The sequence below is a fragment of the Cyprinodon variegatus genome, unplaced genomic scaffold (genome assembly GCF_000732505.1).
Source record: "Cyprinodon variegatus isolate N-32 unplaced genomic scaffold, C_variegatus-1.0 Scaffold425, whole genome shotgun sequence".
Taxonomy (NCBI): Eukaryota; Metazoa; Chordata; class Actinopteri; order Cyprinodontiformes; family Cyprinodontidae; genus Cyprinodon; species Cyprinodon variegatus.
Window position 1 is genome coordinate 528,919 of NW_015150878.1, and position 21,765 is coordinate 550,683.

General features: G+C 38.0%; 1 protein-coding gene across 1 annotated transcript; it reads right to left on the reverse strand.

Moving 5' to 3' along the window:
* Nucleotides 1-542: 542 nt before the first annotated feature.
* neurl1b (neuralized E3 ubiquitin protein ligase 1B) lies at nucleotides 543-19,442 on the reverse strand. The gene is made up of 6 exons (XM_015388499.1): nucleotides 18,383-19,442; nucleotides 11,679-11,923; nucleotides 11,276-11,609; nucleotides 4,010-4,735; nucleotides 1,509-1,634; nucleotides 543-1,208 (listed from the first exon to the last, which is right to left on the reverse strand). Exons 1-6 carry the CDS (start codon nucleotides 18,411-18,413, stop codon nucleotides 961-963), a joined length of 1,710 nt encoding a protein of 569 aa, XP_015243985.1. The 5' UTR covers nucleotides 18,414-19,442; the 3' UTR covers nucleotides 543-960.
* Nucleotides 19,443-21,765: the final 2,323 nt, after the last annotated feature.

A 21,765-nucleotide genomic window follows, 5' to 3' on the forward strand; every position in this document is an offset into this window, starting at 1 on the left:
ATCTCAAAATGAGTAAAAATGTCTTAAATTAAGTGTATTTACCCTTAGTTTGAGCAGGTAAATAAGATGATTTGCCAATGGAATGAGTATTTTTACTCTTAAAATAAGCTATATAGATATTATGCACTTGAAATAAGATAATGCAATTGCTTTCTTGTTTAAAGTGTAAATTGTCTTGTTCCATTGGCAAAGTTTCTCACTTCGATCGTTAATTCAAGAAAAAATTCACTCATTTTAAGAAAAATTACTTATTTAGATTTTTTTTTTTTTTGCAGTGCATGCATTGCACAGGTAAAAAAAAAAATGGTAACCTCCCAACAACAAATTATAATTTTTTAGGTAATTTTGAGTTTTTAAGTATAACAAACAGCATTTTTTAAGGTAAAAGAAAATTGCATTAATTTTGGGCCAGCAAGCTCAACTATTCATGGATCCCGTTAATACACAGAACTTGAAATGTAAATTTACGAATAGATGAGTTATTGTATATAATAAGGGCTGGCAAACAGGTCATATCCTTTCTTTCACTTTCTTTCTCAGAATCCATACAAAATAATTTAAGCTCGAAGCAACATGACAAAATGTGAAAAGATTTTTTTTTTTTTGCAAAGGACTAAATAACCAGAATGACAACGAGAAGGACAAAATATTCACAACAGGCCTTACTGCTTCAACAAATACAGGTAAGATGATGAGAAATCTGAAATGGAGCACATGATTCATCATGTCTTTGCTAAAGTAAAGCTGCTCAGACATCAGTTTTAGTTATCATGATGAAGTCCATCTTAGTTCTGACTCCAGAATGCATTTAGCAACGTGAACCGGGACATCTAAGAGGCACAGTGATGTTCTGGTTTAGTCAGTTTCTGATTTAAAGTCAGGATTGTTGTCCAGCAAAGCCTGAGAGGAGTGAACCTGCTGGTAGTGGATACACAGCATCTGGTTACACGACAGCCGTCATCACGGCCGATACGTTTTGATGACATCCTTAATAGGCCTTCTGCATATCGGGCAGCATGCGTTGATTTGTCTCTTCAGCTTTTGTCCGCAGTCGTTGCACAGGCACATGTGTCCGCATGTGTAGATGACGGTGTCCACCTCCTGGTCGAAGCAAATGGTGCATTCTCCATTTTTCCCAGCAGGGGGCAGCTCAGAGGCAGCCAGGGAGGGAGAAGTGGGGGGGCTGAGAGGCGAGCTGGGAGCAGTCACTGGAAGGAAAGAGAATATACTGAGATGAAGATTATATGGGAGGAAGAGGATGCTGCTACTGATGGGATGTTTTAATGTAATTATTAGTTAATCATACTGAACATTTTTAGCTAAATGTTATCACCAATAACCTTTTTAGTTAAAGCCTAGCTTTATAGATGCATACATTTAGGAAAACAAACATATTTCCTGCAATTTGTCAGGACTGCTACACTTCTAACTCCTCCTGAGGGGGCTTCATACTGACTTCCATATATACAGTAAGGTATAATTCATGCTGTCAACATCTGGCGTCATACCCAGAGAGGATTCTGAGGCAGAGGAGGATCTGTTGACGCTGAAAGCCAGGTCTGAGTCACTGTCATCTGGGCTGCTGCTCTGAGAAGTTGTGGGGGATGTGCAGGGAGGACTGGACTGCAGTGTTCCTGTGCCACAAAGACAATTATACATCAATTACCTCCACATAACTTCCTTCCTATCAATATAAGGTGGGATTCTGTTAGAAAATATATTACACATAAGCTAAAATGAATGACTTCAGGACGAATGCAAACCCGAAGGCTTTACCTTGACATTGCCCGACTGGACGGATTAGAGATACATGCTTATTCATTAGATCAATTCCCTCACAGTCCTCTATTCAGAGCAGAACATTTTTGGATTAAAAACAAGAGAGAATGGGCTCTGGTCTGGTGGGACTTTACAGACCACAGGGACTGAGAGGTCATAGCTTAAAGTTAAACAGTCCAAGGAGGAGAGAATCTACTCGGATGAATTCCTTTAGCCTGGGAAAGAAGATCGTCAGGAAGTGCTCATTTGGTCTGTGCTATCCAGCTTTTAACATAAAGGAGATCAATTATAAATAGGCAGTACGTTATGTTTAGTAACATACTTTTTAAAGCTTTCAGTTAAGCAAAAGTATATTGTAATGAGAACCAAACTTATAAAAGCGAGCAAGAATTTGTTTTCTAATTGTGATAACTTGAAACCTGCATCACCCCCTTAAAGGAAAATTCCGTTTTTTAACACTTTTAGCCCTATTTTCTGTAGTGTCCAGGATGAAATCGAATGATCGACACCAAAATTTTGACAATTGGTCCTGTCTCTGCTATTTGGCTCATGCAGAATCCCCCCCTGGCTGCTTCAGAATGGCTTCCATAGTGCATGTCCGATAATGTCCTTAAAACAACCTTAAACGTTCTTTTTTTAAAATATGCTACTCACCGGGTCGTCAGCGCTGTTCAATGACGTTCCAAAAAAAGTTTCGTAAAGAAAAAACGTTCCTGTAGTGTTTTATTTAGCATTTTGTAAATCCCATTGAGTTCTGTTGGAATAGTCAATATCCCTCCGCCACCGGAAACGGAAATGGGGCCTGTTTACACAGTTGTAGTCTTTTTGCAAGGCCCAAGTGTTTCTGCTTCACTCTGTGTACTCCGACGTCGAGGTGCTAACGTCTCTGTTAAACACTTTAAAAAACTCTGAAAATGGAATACGAAAGGTGGGTTCTTGAGGAGGACATATTGGACTTTGAGTTTGACGGTAGAAGATACCGTCGCCAACTAGTGGTCTGGAGTGTGCAACGCTTCAGATTTGAACGGGAAGCGGAAGTTTATAAGCGGTTGTGATGTATCGGAAAAAATAGTTCTGGGATTTACAAAATGCTAAATAAAACTAGACAGGAACGGTTTTTCTTCACGAAACTTTTTTTGGAACGTCATTGAACAGCGCTGACGACCCGGTGAGTAGCATATTTTAAAAAAAGAACGTTTAAGGTTGTTTTAAGGACATTATCGAACATGCACTATGGAAGCCATTCTGAAGCAGCCAGGGGGGGATTCTGCATGAGCCAAATAGCAGAGACAGGACCAATCGTCAAAATTTTGGTGTCGATCATTCGATTTCATCCTGGACACTACAGAAAATGGGCTAAAAGTGTTAAAAACCGGAATTTTCCTTTAATGAAAACCACCCGCTCCTGCAAAATCTAATGAAGGATGTGCAAACTTGGTAAAATTGTAAGCATATAGGTGCCAGTATTTTTTTATTAGCTTATCTAAATACAGAATATTGTGTTATCCTTGAGAAATAACCTCCTGAGCGAGAAAATCAGCTAATGACTTGAATCCAAACTTTAATCATCCAAAATTTGTTCGTGTTAATGACCAGTCATAACAAATACTGAAATGAATATGTATTTTCTAGAGAGAAATATCCATGGCTAAAACTTAAAGAAAGAATAAGACTTTCAGCAGATAACAGGAAGGCTGAAAATATTACAGATAAATATCTCTATTTTACTCTCTTGAACTTTCAATCTCATTCTATTTTGGAACAAGTTTTGTACATTTAAGAATTAATATAAGCGCTTATATTTTGGGGGGAATTGCTACTTATACTAATTTGTAAAGATACCAATGCTATGAGCTCAAATAAACTTAGTTTAGCTGGTTAACAGTGGCTCCTCAGACAAATAAAGCATGACATCAACTACTAAAGAGAAATCTGCTAATTTCTGTATTTTGAGGTGAGAAATAAAAAAGGGATAAGAACTCTTCCACTCTGCTACTCTAATTGGTGCCTTTTCCTCTTGTGTGCACCTTGATCAAACAATTCGAATCACAATTTGTTGTAGAAATTGTAAAAAAGTAGTGTCATAGATATAATTTCTGGTATTTTTATATCAATCTCCAAAGAGTATTGTTAACTACAGGCTCCTTTAGTTCAATATAAAGTGTCGTGGTGATTGCTGCACCAGTTCTCTTATTGCTTTTGGCTCTTTATATGCTTTAAACACACTTACCTAGTATCCGGAGTCTGTTTACAGCCCCATGCAGGGTGAAAAAGGCCCACAGGACTTGAGAGGAGTCCACACAGAGAAGTCGGCCCCGGCTAACTCCGTTCACCCCATGGTGCACCTCTCCACTGGGCAGTAGACTGAAGCTAAGAACGTCTCCAGAGCAGGGCATAGGGAATCCCCGATGCAACACCCAATACTCCTTCCGGTCCAGAAGGACCTCAGGGTCGGCTGGCAGGTCTGCAGAGTGCAGACAAGCTGGGTCACAGGATGTTAAACCAAACGACATTGCCCCAAAGTAAGGCAGGCCCAGGTGGCCCACCTCTACATACAAAGTTTCCCCCAAGTGCAGCGGCCGGTCGCTGAACACCAGAGTCCGACTGCTGTCCAAGAAGTGGATACATGCAGCCAAGCGGTCTGCCGATAGAATCACATCAGATCCACGGATGAGGTGAAAGTGCAAGTCATTGTCTAGCAGGGAGGGGAGGCCCCGGACCCCCCTTGGGAAGGCAGTGGAGACGGTTGAGGACGAGGTGGAGGTGGACGAGCAGCAGGGGATGAGCTGAGAGTAGCTGTTTAGCTGGAGGTTGGCCATCTTAGCAGCGGCCGCCTGGTTGTTCTCCAGCTGATTGTTGTTGTAATTGGCTGAGTCGTGGCTGCTCTGGGGCAGATAGGCACTCAGACGGGCCGCACTCAGGCAGCTAGACCCCACGCTCTCTGCAAATGTGCTGTCTGTGAAGCGAAATGTGAAAAAAAAACAATAAAAAACAACAACAAAAATGTTAATAGCTTATACATGGTCTTGCATATGTCCCAGAACACCTCTTTCCCTCTACTTTAATTAATTTTCTACGACAAAAAGGAGATAAATGTTGTCAGTGTTTGTCATGGATATCTGATTCAGCTAAATTTTACAACACTTCCTGGAAAATTGTAATGTTGGCAAGGGAGCAACAAAATCACCTTTTTTTTTTTAAAGTGTTTATAGGAACAGATAGCTCTGGGAATGTGCTGCTTGTTTTTTTTTTTTCTCTGAATGTACACAGACCCATTAAACTAATTTACACCTTGTCGCACCACAAACTCAAACTTCACCTGTGAAGGTCAGTGTTCAACTCTTGACCCAGACTCTCAGTTTCTTCTAACTCTGTCATTTGACTTGACCATTTTTACACATGACTATGCTTTCATTTAAACTGCTCCATTGTAGCTTTGGCTGACATTTATTGGTCAAAATTGGAAGGCAAACTCTGAATGGCTTAATATCCCTACTGCCCGGCATCATCTCTTAACGATGAAGTATGGCTTACTCACAGCACGACACTGCCGCCACCATGTTTCCTAGCGGGTACGGTGTGTTCCAGCACGTAGCTTTTATATGATCCAGAAACGTTTTTCCACAAGCTTTCTTTGCGGCTGGATGACTTTTGGCAAACTGCAAAAAGAACTTCTTTCTTTCAACTCAGGCTTTTTTTCTTGCAACTTTACAAAAAAGGCTTTTTTTCCCCTATTTTTTTGCTAATAAACTGTATAAATAGGTGTCTTATAATTCTGTCGACATGTGCCAGTCATTATTTTGACAATTTAGTGCACATTTTTGAAAAAACTGCTGTATCTAAAACTGTCTGTTTGGCGCCCTCTCAGGGAGAAGTGACATAACCAGCTCTACCCTGGACTGACTCGCTCCTCCTGTAAAGGGACCAACAAATTAAATGAGTTTCCTGTTTATAATGACGATTATGATTTTTTTTTTTTTCCTATCGTAAACAAATTCTATAAAGAAAAATAAACATCTCATTATTGGCTTCCAAGCTTTGTATAAAAACAAGTCTGCATCATCTCTCCAGTCTAGTTTAATGAATCAACATCAGTTATTTTATTAGATAATTAAAAAAAAAACACATAAAATGGATTAAAATTTATTTCGACTATTGGTAACAAGAGATAAAAGTTATTTATTTTTGTTTATCAACAGTGTTTGGTTCAGATATTTATCGAAGGTCCCTGTGAAAACCATGTCTGTAGGAGGCAGACAGAGTCTAACAGCAAAGTGTGAATCAGTTCAAGTGATATGAATACTTTTCAAGGAGCTATAGGGACCTGAGTGACATTGATATAAAAAAAAAAACGAGTCTGTTTCTTAGTAGAAATAAAAAAAAACACAGTTTAAAACTGCCCTGATGTTTTTCTTAACCTCTTACACCCTCAGGGGGTATAAATAAATTTCTGCCTGACAAAAACACACAAAAGTACATCACTTATAGCCTCACAGCTATTAGATTTAAGAAGAAACTTTTGGTACGTCTGTAAAGGTAAGATGTCATAGAATGGTTTTCTGGTGTCAGCACCATTGTAGCTTTGACCCTGCCTGAAATATTAGGGACAAAATACAAAATATTTTGCATTTTTTGAACCTCGCCAAAATTTTCTTTGAAATAAACATTGCAAAACACTACCAAAATATTATTTATAGCACAAAAAAGTAGTACAGACTTTTAAATCTAAATGTTGTGTAAAAATATACCAAATTTGGACTCAATCAGATGAATCATATTTATTTTAGAATGGTATTAGTGAGAAATTTCTTAGGCGGAGAGGCCATTTTGGCATATTTATCCAAAAATGTCACCAAACTGTGCCAAATGTGTTTTTTACATCAATACTGGGGGTTTGGTAAAATTACGAGGTCACGTAGCAGCTGGACCCACCGGTGGGTCCGTAGGGTTCTAGGGGTTAAGAAGTTGATTTTATCATTCAATGTTTAATTTGTGCACATACTGAGTATCTCATAGTTTTTTATGATAAGAAAATATGACAGCAGCCCTATAGATATTTCTCCCACAATGTTTACATCTGATAAATGCTGCACTGGAAATGGAAATGTCATTAGAGCTCTACTAAATGAAATTCCTGCAAACTATGTGTATAAAAAATGACAATAAAGGTTGTCTCTAAGTAATAACTGCTCTGATGTTGCGTTTTGAGTGGAACCCAAAAACACACAGGCAGATGGAGCCAACATGGTGGGTAGATAGATCATTTTAAATCTTTAAAAACAGGAAAATGGTTTACATCCAAAGTGTAGCATAACTGGCGAGGAAAAACGGATGTTGTTTCTAGGCTTGGGAGCAGTATTTACCTGTGTGGGCTAAAAGTAAACGTTCAGGAATATGTGTGGAAACAGGGACATGAACAAACAAAGCTGATAACAGAACAAAACTACAAGATAAACCTAATGAATGAAACCTGAGATGAAAGTAACTGAAATAAGATCAATTTGAGAAAAAGGACTAAAGATGGAAAAAACACTAAACATTCATATAAAAATAAACCAATACGGCAAGACCCAAAAAGGCTAAGGCAAGACCAAAACAAAATATTTCTAAAATAAAACCTGAGAAGGAAAAATCCAAACAGAAATTTGAAAAGCAAACAGAAAGTAATATTTATATATATAAAAACAAAAAATCAAAAGTATCCATGATACTGACATTAAAACCAGAAAGGAAAATAAATAAAGATGTTAATTTTGGTCGGGTTTATTTTGCTTTAAGAAATAAGCAGAGCTTTACAGATCTCCACTAAATCCTGTTCCTTTCTTCAAAGCCACAAATGTTCCATACTGTAAGCGTCATAAGCTGAAGGAAGAGCTCAGTTAAGCTTCTCTGTACTTCAGAAACAGACATAAACAAGACTGCTGCTCGTAGTCCCCCTCTGACTTATGATGCATTCCTTTACCACTATTTCTAGATATGTTGGAGCAGAAGAGCAGTCTGGCCGCTCACCAAAGCTCCTGGGACTGGCCGCCTTGACCAAACAAGGCTACAGCTTCTGTCAGGCTGAAGACAAACATGCCTGATGCGTAAGAGTGAAGACAGCAAAAGGGGGGGTGGAGAAGGTGGTGGAATTGAGGCCAGCTTAACTGCAAAAAAGTGACACAGCTTAGGAAAGTGATAGTAAGACTGTGTTATGAGTAGTAGTTGGGAGGGTGAATAGGCTGCGTGACATCTGTTGTTCATTTCTCTATGTCATGTTAGCCAATTTGAAACAAAGAGGCTCTGGTTTTTAAGACAAACACAGATCCGTTCTGACACACAGATCATTCATCATCGAGCCATCCCAGACCATTTCACCCGCTCCTTCCAAACCGACCCACAGGGCTGCAAAGCTGTGCCAAGCTTCCAAGAACCCCTCTACTTCATCTGTGAATACATTGACCCTATAAAAAATGTGTTTCTGTGGATTTAGAGGTTGTAAAAACACATGGTCCCAAGCTAACTGACTGGAATCCTGAATGTAAAAAACATCCACTACTCAGTGCTGCAGTGTTATGAAAAAATATTTGCACCTCTCGAATTTTTTTAACATTTTCTCACATAATCATAACAAAACACAATGTAGTTTATAGAGATACTTGAGAAGTGGAAGAAAAGTGGAAGGAAAGGCATCCAAAGTTTTCCCCTTTACACTGATGTCACTAAATAAAATTTATTAAAAGCAGATGTCTTCAGATGCCACCTAATCACTAAATGTATAATTCATCTCACTGTAGGCCTCCAAGAGACATAATTCTGCCCTTTGTGCACTTATGTTTGAGTTTCTTTTTAAGTTTCAAGTTACACTTTGAATTATGTCATTCTTTGTCATTGGTTTCTTTTCCAATTTGTGTTGTATTTTCTGAGTTAGTGCCCTGTCACACCTTTACGACTTAGACAGCGTATGCCTGACCTCCCAGAATCTCCTAAAACGCTGGCATACGCTGAACTTTTTATGGTTTCTTTCCAATTTTGGGTGTATGCATATCATATTCGTAACGACTGCAGAGCGTATGTCAAAAGACAGCCTAACTTATGCATCCGGAGATGCTCGGGCTGCATAAAAAGATTTCTTTGATTGCGGTATTAACCTAGCTGCTGTTTGCCGCCCATCAAATAAAAAGAATAAATAAAAAGAAAGAAAGAAGGTTTGCAATCACAGCAGATTCAGCTTCATATCTAGTAGGAAGTTTGTTGGTCTAAATCAGGCATCCCCAAAGTCGGTCCTCGAGGGCCACTGTCCTACAGGTTTTAGAGGTTTCCCTGCTTTAGCACAGCGGCCCTTGAGGACCGACTTTGGGGATGCCTGGTCTAAATCGTCAAGGTTTGACAGGGGTTTTACTCTCTGTCTCCCTCCACCCTCATTGTGTCATTCTCCTTTCCCTTAGCTCCTTCTAGTTACTTCTGTCTACACCTGCTCCCAATTAGCTAATTAGTCCGCCCATTGTTTCTGACTCCCATATATACACCACCTGTTAAGTCACTCATTGCTGGATCCTTGTTATTCTTTTGTTTTATTCCTCCTAGTGTCTCTTTTTGTTTTTTTTTTTGTTTTTTTTTTTAATAACATCGGCTGCAGAGATGGAAACCCTTCCAAACATCCTAAAGCATTGATTCCAAAAGATGGAGTCATGACCCTACTTGAGGTCCTCGATCAACCAGTATGGGGTCTACAGAATCTACAGCAGAAGTTAAACTAAAAAATAAGCAGTTATGTTAACCTCTTACACCCTCAGGGGGTATAAATAAATTTCTGCCTGACAAAAACACACAAAAGTAAATCACTTATAGCCTCACAGCTATTAGATTTAAGAAGACACTTTTGGTACCTCTGTAAAGGTAAGATGTCATAGAATGGTTTTCTGGTGTCAGCACCATTGTAGCTTTGACCCTGCCTGAAATATTAGGGACAAAATACAAAATATTTTGCATTTTTTTGAACCTCGCCAAAATTTTCTTTGAAATAAACATTGCAAAACACTACCAAAATATTATTTATAGCACAAAAAAGTAGTACAGACTTTTAAATCTAAATGTTGTGTAAAAATATACCAAATTAGGACTCAATCAGATGAATCATATTTATTTTAGAATGGTATTAGTGAGAAATTTCTTAGGCAGAGGGGCCATTTTGGCACATTTATCCAAAAATGTCACCAAACTGTGCCAAATGTGTTTTTTACATCAATACTGGGGGTTTGTTAAAATTACGAGGTCACGTAGCAGCTGGACCCACGGGTGGGTCCGTAGGGTTCTAGGGGTTAAAGTGATTAAATATATAAGAGCATCACACAAAAATTGATAAAAATCTACTACTTTGGTTGTTGATTTTGTGAAAGAATTTAGTCCCTTGTTAAATGATTCTGTAGAAATGTTTATATACTCAGCCAAATGTTCAGCTCTCGAGTCGATACTGGAACCATTTTATGGGTAAACAGCTGAAAAGTTTGGGAAGCTTTATTCTTAACATCAAAGTTGCTTCTTAGACTGATTCATGGTGACTTTTCAAACAGAAAAACTGGGATGCACAGCGTTAAAGGAGTAAGAACAATATATGGGTGAAGGTAGATTTTGTTCTCAAATAGAGCTTTTGCTTATAGGTAAAAATATCTACAGTTTTAAGAGCTAATTATTCAAATTAATATTGTATTTCTTTTGCTACAAATTTTAAGGTTCTGTTCTCTAAAACAAGCTTGATATTTTCTGTTTTAATTAATGTCTGTTTTTGTCAAATTCTCTTTTTTCTATTCATCAGAGCTATTTCCCCTTAGTCGCTGTTCTTGCTCTGCAGTTTTTTTGTATTGTGTTTTTCACCTTGCTGTTGGTGTTGGAACCACAATAGATAAACCATGTGACACTTTTACTGTAAATAAACTGCATACTAGTTAATTTTATGGCTTGATTCAGACATATATAGGGCACTGTAAACACTGCCAGAGCTGCAGTGAGTTTATAATAGGTGTGAATGGTCAGACTGTTGATTGCAACAACAGATATAATTATCAGAAATACAAAATCAGATTTTGCTTAGGGCCTCATGGAGGCCTTGATTGGCCATGGTGGGTGGCGAAGGCTTTAGGTTAAATAATAATAATTTACCAGATCCCCCTCCGTTGAAAATGACTGCTTCCAACCGGGCTCAGCTTGAGCTATTTTTCAAAGTAGAGTCAACAAAGAAAGTTGAAGCAGTAAGTTCTTCACTTCAAACTTTTTTAACTCATAAAAGTGATGAAATGCATCTATTTCTTTCCACTTTAAAATGTATGCACTAATTTGTGTAGGTCTCTGACATTTAATTTAAGTAGTTTATTTTGAGGCTTGTAGTTGCAACAGATGATCATTTCAATGGCCTTAAAGGTTCTACAAGGATAACTTGAGTTAAATTACAACAAAAACATGACTGTTTCACATTATGATGCATCCACAGTGTCCCTTACAAGCGTGAAAAGATTCTTACCCAGCAGTGTGACCTCCTGAGTGATGCCGTAGATGTCAATGATTGCCCAGAGAGGACAGCCAATGCTGAGCCCACAGTGGAAGAGGATGGGCTCTCCATCATTGATGCTGTAGAAAACCCTCCCATGGCGGTCCGCCCAGAAGGACAGCACGTTGTCCTTTAGGGCGAGCCTCTCAGGCAGGGCCTTTGCCCAGTAGCCGGGCCGCGTCACCAGGTCTGGGCAAGCGTACTTAGGGATGTCAGAGGCCTCCAGCTCACTTGGATCCAGACTAGTGAAACCAAAGCGCAGAGCTCCACTCCAGCCAGTGTGCACGCCAGAAAGGCGCAGACGGACCTAAAAGTGGTAGAATCATTAAAACCTTGTTGCATCCTTGTCAAACCAATCTGGAAAGAGAAAACAAACCTTTTCATAAAGGTGCACAGGGCGATGGCTGAACGTGATGCCATTGCAGAAGCTGTTCTTGCGAGTGGCCCTCCGAAGCTGCCCATCCAGCCTGATGTTTTTCCCCCTGGCATGAGGATTAAAGCGCAGCGACTCCAAGTTTATGTTGACCGGGGGGACAGACGTTCTTCTCTCCACACCTGACCCGCTGTTGGGCAAAGAGTAGTACTGCCTGCTGGACACCGGGCGGGGATGCAGAGTAGCATCTGTGGGTGGTCAAACATAAGTTATTACAGAGGAGCCCAAAGATAATTAGGTCAAAATAGTGCATCAACTCCAAACTTGTTTTTTTGTGAGTCTGTTTTTCCGTTTTTTCACCAGCATATAACAAGGTGTTTGTAGACAAGAAAAAGCAACTGATTTATTGGGGCGGGTTTGAAAAAAGACAGCCCACAGTTTTATGGCATTGAAATTAATTTTGTCAGTAAAACACTGGGAAGCATTTATCTGGCTTATATTTTACCCTTTCAGATCAAAATAAAGTTTGCAATATTAGCCACGAGTCTTCATCAGATTGTCTAAGCTGGCCTACAGCATAAACAAACACTCAATAGCCGTCTTTATTTTCCCGTTATCTTCTAAAGGGGAGAATGAATCAGACAGTGCAGATCCACTATCAAAATACCCAAATGAAAGGGCAAGTCTTTGATCCCGTCTTAACAGGAGAAGCCAGCATCCTAGTTAGAATCTCTTGACAAGCATCTAAAAAAAAACAAATAGAACAGATCAGAACTGAGAAGAAGATAAATCGACTGCTGGCACAAATGAGACTTGAATGATGACTGTTTATGGTATAGAATGGCGGCGATTCGACCCTCAAAGAGAGGCTGTGTGTCTCCTCTCCTCCTGCGGGCCAAAGAGAGATTATGTTCCTCTTAAAAATTCACAGCATTCTGCTGCAAAGACAATAACTCAGTGAAATGTTCCACAGCACATTTCCTAAATTAGGCATTATCACTGATTATATTCTAAACTATAGAGCACGAGAACATCTGTAACATCTCAAAGGGATGTGCCTCTTCCCATCTTGAGCAGTTTGGGTTTTGAGAAAGTAAAATATACTTTGGAGGTTAATGTAACATAAAAAACATGTTGAGGCCTGACTTTAGCACTTTAGGCCTAACTAACTCGCTGACAGGGGGACAAACAGGGAATCTGCACTTTAATCACCTACAGTGAGGCCTGTTATAGACACTTGTTTGCCATTATTAGATGAAAGGCATAGCACAACAAGTCACGCAGCAAGGGATGTCTCAAAACACATGATGGCTATATATATATGAAGTGTTTCTAGAACGGCAACAAATACATCTAAACCCCACTTAAACATTGTGGAAATTCTGTGTCTTTACATTTTTCAATGTTCAACCACAGTTTGAAGTTGTTTAAACAGAAGACATTGTTTACTTTCCTCTGTCTAGAAATATTTGCACACATTGAAGGAAAGTCAAGCAATTGGGATAAAAGGCTATCGAACTCCAATGGCTTCTATTTGGCTCGAAGAGACACAGAGTGCCAGTCTGCTCACATTATGGTATATTTTAATCTTTTTTAACAACACAGAGTACCATCGGAGGTGAGGGTTAGTATGGTTGACTTGCAGCAAACACCTTTCAGGGTAGGACCGTTGACTGAGCCTCATAGAGTTTGTATGGTTTCCTTGTTTGCTTATGCATGGGCTCCTCCCAGGTACTCTGGTTTTCTCCTTTTACGTTTTCTTTTTACAAACTGGTAAGATTAGCTCAAATCTTTGGAAATTCACAACGAAAATTCAATTTGAAAACACCAGAGGAGACTTTTTTAAACTAAAATGAAAATCCAACATCGCTGCTAGATTTCAACATTAAGTTAATTATAGTAAGGAATTGGAATTTATAAATTTGAACCTGAGATAAAAATGCCCCAATCTATCAGGACTTGGGTTAGGGGTAGGGTTAGATTTTTTTAAATACTTATAAAATAAGTGGTCCTCCTAATTGTCAATCATTCTGGTGATGCGTTTACATAAGGCCGTCCTACGTGCTCGTCCACATTTTCACTTACCGGTGGCGAGTCTGACATAGAGGAAACCTTTAAAATATATAAAGAAACTCCCACCATATTGCCAAAACTAAATATCATGATCACTGAGCACCAATCTTATAAGTTTTTGCAATCTGCAGGTGGAACTGAGTAAAACTGGAGATGCCGTTACGCTGCGCTTTATTTGTCTTGGTATTTAGAACCTCAATCTGTAAATGATGATGTACTCGACCCAAATGCTTTTATTGCTAACTCCCGTTAGCAATAAAAGTCAACAACAATGTGTTTTCTATATTATAATACATCCCAAAAACTCAAATGAACACATTCAAAAATCTATGTATACTGTGAGTGTGAGACATTTCTTAATGCCACACAAACAGGAAAGAATGCATTTCATTGTATATGTACCGTAAACAGGATGCACACTGGTGTAGTTGGTAGTATTGCGATGCAATGCAGCAATAAGGTATTTGGAATGTCTCTGGATACCATGGCTTTGTCCTACAGTTGAATAACATGACTGTTGTTGGTCTATAAATTCCCTTAGGAGTAGAGTGAAGCCAACAGAGTAAGAAAATACATTCTGGTGTTGGTTACAAGAACCCTACTGAAGTACATTCATATGTTTTTTGTTGATTGTGCTTGAACCAAAAATAATTGTCAATTTCCATTTCAAACAATACAGAGAATTTGATATTCAGTTTTTTCTAAGAAATAGCATGTAATTTGTGCTTGAACTGAATAGATGTTTTTTTAACCATTTAAATGATTTAAAAAAAAGTCTGAAAAATATAAATGAATTTATAAGAATTAACAGCCAAGGTTAGTCTCACCAATGAATAACTAAACCATTCACTTTATCACTCTTTTACATTTTGAAGGACCTAAAAAAAATTAAACATCAAGCTCTCCAATGGGATTAAATTATACGTTATTTGTTATATATAATTGTTATACGAGATCAGACCAGAAACAGCTTGTTTATGTCCTGGTCAGCTGATGACTGCAGGCTTTTTACATCAATAAAAAGTCTGACTTACAGATTGTATCTACTATTTCTCGCCACTGATCAATGATCTTTGCTGAAAAAAAAAAACAGTTATAAAACTCTGACCCTTCAGCGTTCTAAAAATGAACAAGTGTTAATAAAATCATATGATCGCACAAGACACTGCATGTTCATACCGAGCACAAATAGGAAATTGATGTTATGCATTCCTCAGTTTCATCTGTAAACTCCAAGCTGATTAGGCTGTTTACTTATTTGAAGAACTTCAAAAATCCATCTTAGATCATAATGGTTCATCATTCCCTTGTAAGTCTGATGTATTTTCTGTAAAATATCATTAATTAATATAATTACTCCTAAAAACAATGCAATGTCTATAAGGTAATGTACTGTAATAAAAAAAAAGTTCCAGATGGAATTAAAACCATTAAAATTCTTAACTTTTTTAAATTATTGTACTCTATAAATGTAATGTTCAGCACTTGTTAAAGTGCAACAACATTAGCTTTTATATTTTGGTAACAGCTCCTACCTAAACATTGTGACCATAATTTCCTTTAAGGTGTTTGTTCAGTCAGTCATCGTTCACATAATAAATAAATCTAAGGTTGACCAGTTTATGTGCATTGTGTTATAAATTTTAAAGGCCAAACCCATGGCCCCCCAGGAGAGTCAGAAACCCACACGCTGTACATAAGTTTGCTCTTTGGTGTAGATAGAGACTTTTACACCAAACATGACATTTCCATTTTAGCCTTCTGAACGGCATATTTTGTGGAATTGTCGAGAATTGTATTTGTTCGCTGCCACCAGGCGCCGCCATGATCTTTTACATTTGTTCTAGTTGTAAACAAGCACATTTAGTCACTTTATATTCTTTTATTAACTTATTAAGGATAGTTGTTTTATGATTATGACTAATTCTTGTTTCTTTCATCTATTTCAACTCTTCATGAGATTTTGCCAGAAAAAAAGATGGTTGTAAGGTTTCAGAGCACTTAAATGTATGAAGTGGACCATTGGACTGCACCACCAGCTGGGGAGGAAGTAGAATAGAATAGAATAGAATAGAATAGAATAGAATAGAATAGAATAGAATAGAATAGAATAGAATAGAATAGAATAGAAACTCCCTTTATTGTCCCATAATAGGGAAATTCTGGTGTTTACAGGAGCAAATAGATTATAGGAAAAAAAATGGTCACACAAATATGGACCTTAGAAAAATGTATAATGTATAGTGAAGAGTTAAAAGATAAACAATAAAATACTGTACTGTAAAGTGTTTTAAGTGTATGTATTTATTTAGATTTTTGTTTTTAATTGTTTTGTTTCCAATGTTGGGTTTTAATGGTCTGGTCGGCCATTTAATATGTTGTTCTTTTTTATTTATAAATACAGCTTTCAGGGTAAGAAATAAGAAACAATTGTTCTACAAATTCCTTTAAGTGCTCCTATTTGATTTAGTTTGGGTTGTCACATGAATGCATAAATCAATTTAGTTAAAGAACTTGTGGTTCAGAAGATTTCTCTGGGGTTAGGCTAGCTTATTTTAGCTTAGCGACTATGCAACTGATAATGGCAAATTGTCTCGATTGCTATTTGAAGATAACTTTTAAGGAGACTGCAAACGTGGTGCTGCAAAACCAAGACTGATTTCCAGCAGAGCTTCTTAACCCTGGGGGGGTGGATAGCTTTTGGTTTTCAGGGAAACGCTTTTATTTTTCACCTTGACTAGATTTAAAGTAAGGTTTTAATTAAAACAATTCTTACTGTTTGTGTATTTAACACAATGTTTCCTCATGAGAAAGATCTTAATTAGTCCAAAAAAGTAAGGTTAATAATTTGGATTTTTCTTACGAAATGCACTTGTGTGTTTTTTTAAACAGTTGGACTTGCATGGGTTCTATATACTCAGATAACATTATTAGAATGATTGGAGACATTTTATCAAAAATAATTTCTAACATTTTGTTTTTTGCTCAGTGTATATTCAGGAACCAAAGCCTGGCTTCATTTAGAAGTAGATTTGGAGACATGGGCGGATTTAGACAGGGGCCAACGGGGTCCAGTGCCCCTGTAGATCATGTCCTGGCCCCTGTTATGGCCTCTGTATTGAAGACATAATACTACTAAGTATTCTAATGATGATATGCGCTGGAACACACATGGTTACTGGTAGGTCCTTTGGATCTATTTAATTTTTTTTATTTAAAAAAATTATTTTTAATTAATTATTTAAAAACAATAAGGAGATAGCTTCAGCTATATTGAAACAGGATCCTAGTTTTCATCTGCTAAATGTTTTTTTTCCAAAACAGATTAAAAAAAAACTTTTACAGCTGTATTGATTGGTTTTTCTTGAGTTCTAATTCGAATTTATGTAGAAATCTGTAATTTTAACTTAAAATAAATGTGTAAAATTCCTAAATTATGAATGTATATTGATCTAATATTTCAAATAATAGCTTTATTTTATCGTTTAGGTATTTATATAGCTACAATTTTTTTGAGTTGCTTTTTTGCTATGCTAAGGGACTTTAATTTTGATATTAAGGATAATCCAAATGAAGATTTTCAAGCCAAAAATAAATATTTTTAATTAGAAGACATATACATTTAATTAAGGAAATTTAACTTCATACAGATATCTTAATGTATTTGAATGCAATGTTTTTTTGTTTCCTGTTTTTCTGTGCCCCCATAAAAACACAAACATTTGGTCTAGAACCGCCACTGCTTGGAGAGTTTCTGCAGATACAGAAAGGAAACATTTCTGGCAGGATGTATTGTGAGCTGCTGTGATGGCAACACCCCCTTATTCAGATGGTGAGACGGGCCTGCTGGGAGCGTGGGAGTGTGACAGACGTTAAATCAAAGTGATATAGAGGAACTGATTATCAAGTAATGGGCTCTAGGTAACATGACAGAGTGGCTCAGAGCTGAGGGCTCATCATCATGCAAAAATGAGTCTGACAATCAAGCGCCTGCAAGAATAAATCACAGGTAATCACTCCAGACTGCTCTTAAAGTAATGGCACTTGGAATAAAAGGATATGTTGGTGTTTTTTTCCAGCTTCTGCTCTAGTTATGTATATATTTTACTTTTTTTCCTCATTGGTCTATATATGAGCTGTGGCTTTCACTTTGACCTACTGCAATAACATCCTGTTCAGATTAGAATTAATAAATAAACTCCCCAATAATAATAATAATAATAATAAAACATCCAATAAACTGACTGACTTCAAATTAATAATCATGTTTTCCAATTTCCTTTTAAATCGCAATACATTCAATCATTTTGCCAAAATGTATTATTACTCATATTTTAGTAACAATGTGAGGATAAAAACGATCCATGCAGAAGACATTTAAATGCATATATTTAAACTGTCACCTGTCTCAAGTTTACATTTATTGCTCGATTATTATTTAATTTGATCTTATTTTTTTGCAGAGCACCGAGGCTCCTGGAGGAGCGCTTCCCAGGGAGTCACATTCATCTCCCCCATGATGCGGAGCGCGTTTCTAAAGCCCGGCGATCACAAGATGAGCCATGTGTGCAACACATCTGCTGTTTTCCACATTAACAGTCCAACAATGAACAAAAACGACATAAAAACCTCACCTATTAAGGGTTTAGGCGCTGTATTCCCCATTATATCCAGATATTCCTCTCACCGGCTGACAACTTAATCCCGATTGCAGCGTTTCTCTGTCCATCCATGTATCCTCGGACCGATGAGCACCTTTTCTCGCTTGGAGATGATCCTCCCAGATGAAGCATGGACGCGCTCTTCTTCTTAATGTCAACCCCAAGGCGCTGCGACAGGCGGACACCTCCAACTGGCGCACAGCAGCCCCCTCCTTTCCTTACCGTGGGCTCCCCTCTGCACGACTTTAAAGAAACAGTGAGCCTTCTGATGATTAACTCAGCGGTTAATTTGCGCTAATGAAAGACTAATGACTGTGCAGCCAATAAGAGACGCATACTAAACAAGAGGGACGCGTAATCTGAAGGGAACCTGTAGAAATTTCCATACAAAGTCAGGCAGACATGATGCTGAGAACTTTGAAAAGTCCTTCAGATTGGATAGATCTGATTGGTTCAAATGATCTGAGTACAGATATACGTAAAAGTGACCCTTAAATTAATCATGCACAATATAAACTAACAGATAAGGAGCCCAAACTCTTGATAAAATTCAAAGCACCATCTGAGGAAATCCCCCGTTTTCCACACCCTATCCTCTGCCCTCCCACAGCCTTGACTGCTGGGCTTCTCTCAAGCTGTTTCCTGTCTTCTGGATCTCTCTGCTCTCAGAGGAGTCATGCATGGCCTGCAGGGCTTGTAGGAATGAGAGCATCTGAAAGCAGATCTGGGATGACATGTCTCCTGTAGCAGCGAGAGCTAGAGAGAGGCCTGAGGTGCTACAGTAACCTCGTGTCATGAAGAGTGAACAAAGACTGCCTTTTTAGAGAATATATGTTATTGAAATGTTAAAGCGTGCTCGTACAGCTTGGACATTTCTGAGCAGGCTGAGTCCCGAGACTGAGGCCAAGCAAGTCTTGTCAGCGGTGGTGTTTGGTTGAAGGCAGACTGGGACTAAATATAACTCAGAGACAAAAGCATTTGTTTCTGTGTGCTCAATGCTGTTTGTTTTAGCAGGATACTGTGGCTCCCATATAGTAGACTTAGAGGAATGGTGTTTAGGGTAAAGCAAGGCAGAAATGTAAAAATCCCCCCCCTACACCCTCTCTCTCTGTATCCTCCGAAATAAAAAGCTGCAATGGCAAGGGGATTAACACAGGAAGTGAATATGAAGCTGCAATGATGTCTGCAATCAAGCTTCCCCAGTAAACACGGTGAAACAAGTGTTACTTCTCCCTGATGCCTCATTCACTGCCTGAGTGCACACTACAGTTTAAATGAAAGCAATATTATCACTGATTTAGTCCATGTTAGCATTTGTATTTTGTGGTTCATCCTCAGCTCAGTCAATAAAAGGTCCTTAGATGTTTGCAGGGAATTAAACATTTCTTAAAAACTGGCAAAACAAAACAAAGCAGTGGAGGAGCAAAAGATGCCATTTGATCAATCAGAGTAGTTTTTCATCACATCTTTTCAAGGCATATTTACAAAATGCTGTGCAGATATTTATTATTTTAGTTAATTTACCAAAATCCAGCAGCATCTACAGCTTAAATACTCTATGGAAGATATTTCTAGATTTCTGGTGCTTGTTGTATAACTGGAAAACCCCAGAATGTGACCCTTTCTCTTTACTGACAGGGAAAGGAATGACAGGACTAATCTAGTGATAGTCACTAATCATATGAGAGAAACAGGACAATAGTTATTAGAGGCTGCTGCATAGATCCACCCTTTAAACTGTCAAATCTGCAGACAGGACAGCTATTGGACTTCTACTCAATAAATACGTATTTATTTCTTCAAATAGTGGCTATTAGAAATCCTAGAAATCGTCCTGCCTTCGATGCAGAACACCAAACATGTGAATGGAAGTACTCTAGTTAGACAAATAAAACTTTATCAATTAGATCCAAAACACAATAGCTGATAAATGACCCTCTGTCTATTCTTGATCTACTTAAGTATCTGTGTATAAAAACACCAAAACTACGCAGCTTACAGTAGCTACTGACTGGGTTCAGATATAAATGCTGAATGATCTGTACTTATAAAGCTCTCTATAATGTCTGAGGAGCCCAAAGCGCTTTGCTCTACACTCAGTCATTACCCTATTCACACAGGCATGATCAAGATGACCGGCCATCTAACCAAAACCAGGCAAGGGGGCGAAGTCTCCCATCTGAAGACACTGCTGAGACGGACGGAGTGGGGGCTAAAAACCAACCCAATGGATACAGGATTGCATGTCACAGAACTGCATCTGGAGCAAAATAGCAGCCGCAGTCTCTTTAGCTTGTTTTCCTTTAGGAATATGTACAACATATGCTGAACATCAAAACATGCAAAATAGTTGGAAAAAGATATACAAATATAGTTACCACCTGAAATGCGATTCATTAAATCTGAAGCGTATTGCATGTTGTATCTGTCACAGAAGTTTGTCTAGATTTTTGTTCAGCGAATCTGGATTTATTATAGAGATTGGGAATGGTGGGTGGTGTTCTATCACCTAGATTAATTGAAGATTATTTTTTATTCTGTGGTCTTTTTACTGTAAACACCACAAATTCCCTATTATGGGACAAAAAAGTGATTTTCTATTCTATTCTTTTATCACTGTCAGAAGTGAGAAAATAGAATGAATAATTTACAGTCCTGGAAAAGCAATGCAAAAAAAAAAAAATTTCTAATTTCTAAGTGACACTATTAAAGATCAGTTGAAACATTTACCGTGACTATTTGTGTCAGTTGGAAAATCCAGATACTCATCCGATTATTTTTGGGATTTCATACAAAGAAAGTGTTTTTTTTTTCTCTCCGCTGCCTTCATCTTCTAGACATAGAGATCATACCCGCCATCTTTGCGCAGTATGTTGCAAATTGTGTCTGCCAAACTCTCTAAGGTGACAGAAAGTAACGCAGGCCGATATAATCATTTAAATAGTACATTCTGTACCACTTTTGCACCCGTTGTCTCACCCACAACACTCCCACTAAATAGTAGTGTTTAGTGCTCCTTATCTGGTGCATCAGTAGATCAAGCCCTAATTGTGGTGGAAAACCAACACCCCTAAAAATGGAAACCCTAGGCATGAAAGTATAGTAGCCGCTTTGTGCAGTTAAGATAGTATTGCTATATTCAGCAGGGATGGCAAACTGGTTATATTTTAGCAAAACATTTAAGAACTAGTTAAGGGCTACAAAATAACTGAAACTGAATGTTTTTCAGCGTGAAAACTACTTTTAACGTGCATCCAGATTTTTTTATGAAATTGTTTAGATTAAAGCATATTTATGTGTTTAGATAGCTTAGACAAAGTCTAGACAAAAGTTTCATTGGAAAATAGATCTCTACA

Coding starts and splice junctions, on each gene's coding strand:
- neurl1b (XM_015388499.1), bottom strand. CDS start 18,413: ATGGGGAATACAGCGCCTAAACCCTTAATAG. Junction 11,610..11,678: donor CTGTGCACCTTTATGAAAAG/GTTTGTTTTCTC, acceptor TACCACTTTTAG/GTCCGTCTGCGCCTTTCTGG. Junction 1,635..4,009: donor AAACAGACTCCGGATACTAG/GTAAGTGTGTTT, acceptor TTTGTGGCACAG/GAACACTGCAGTCCAGTCCT.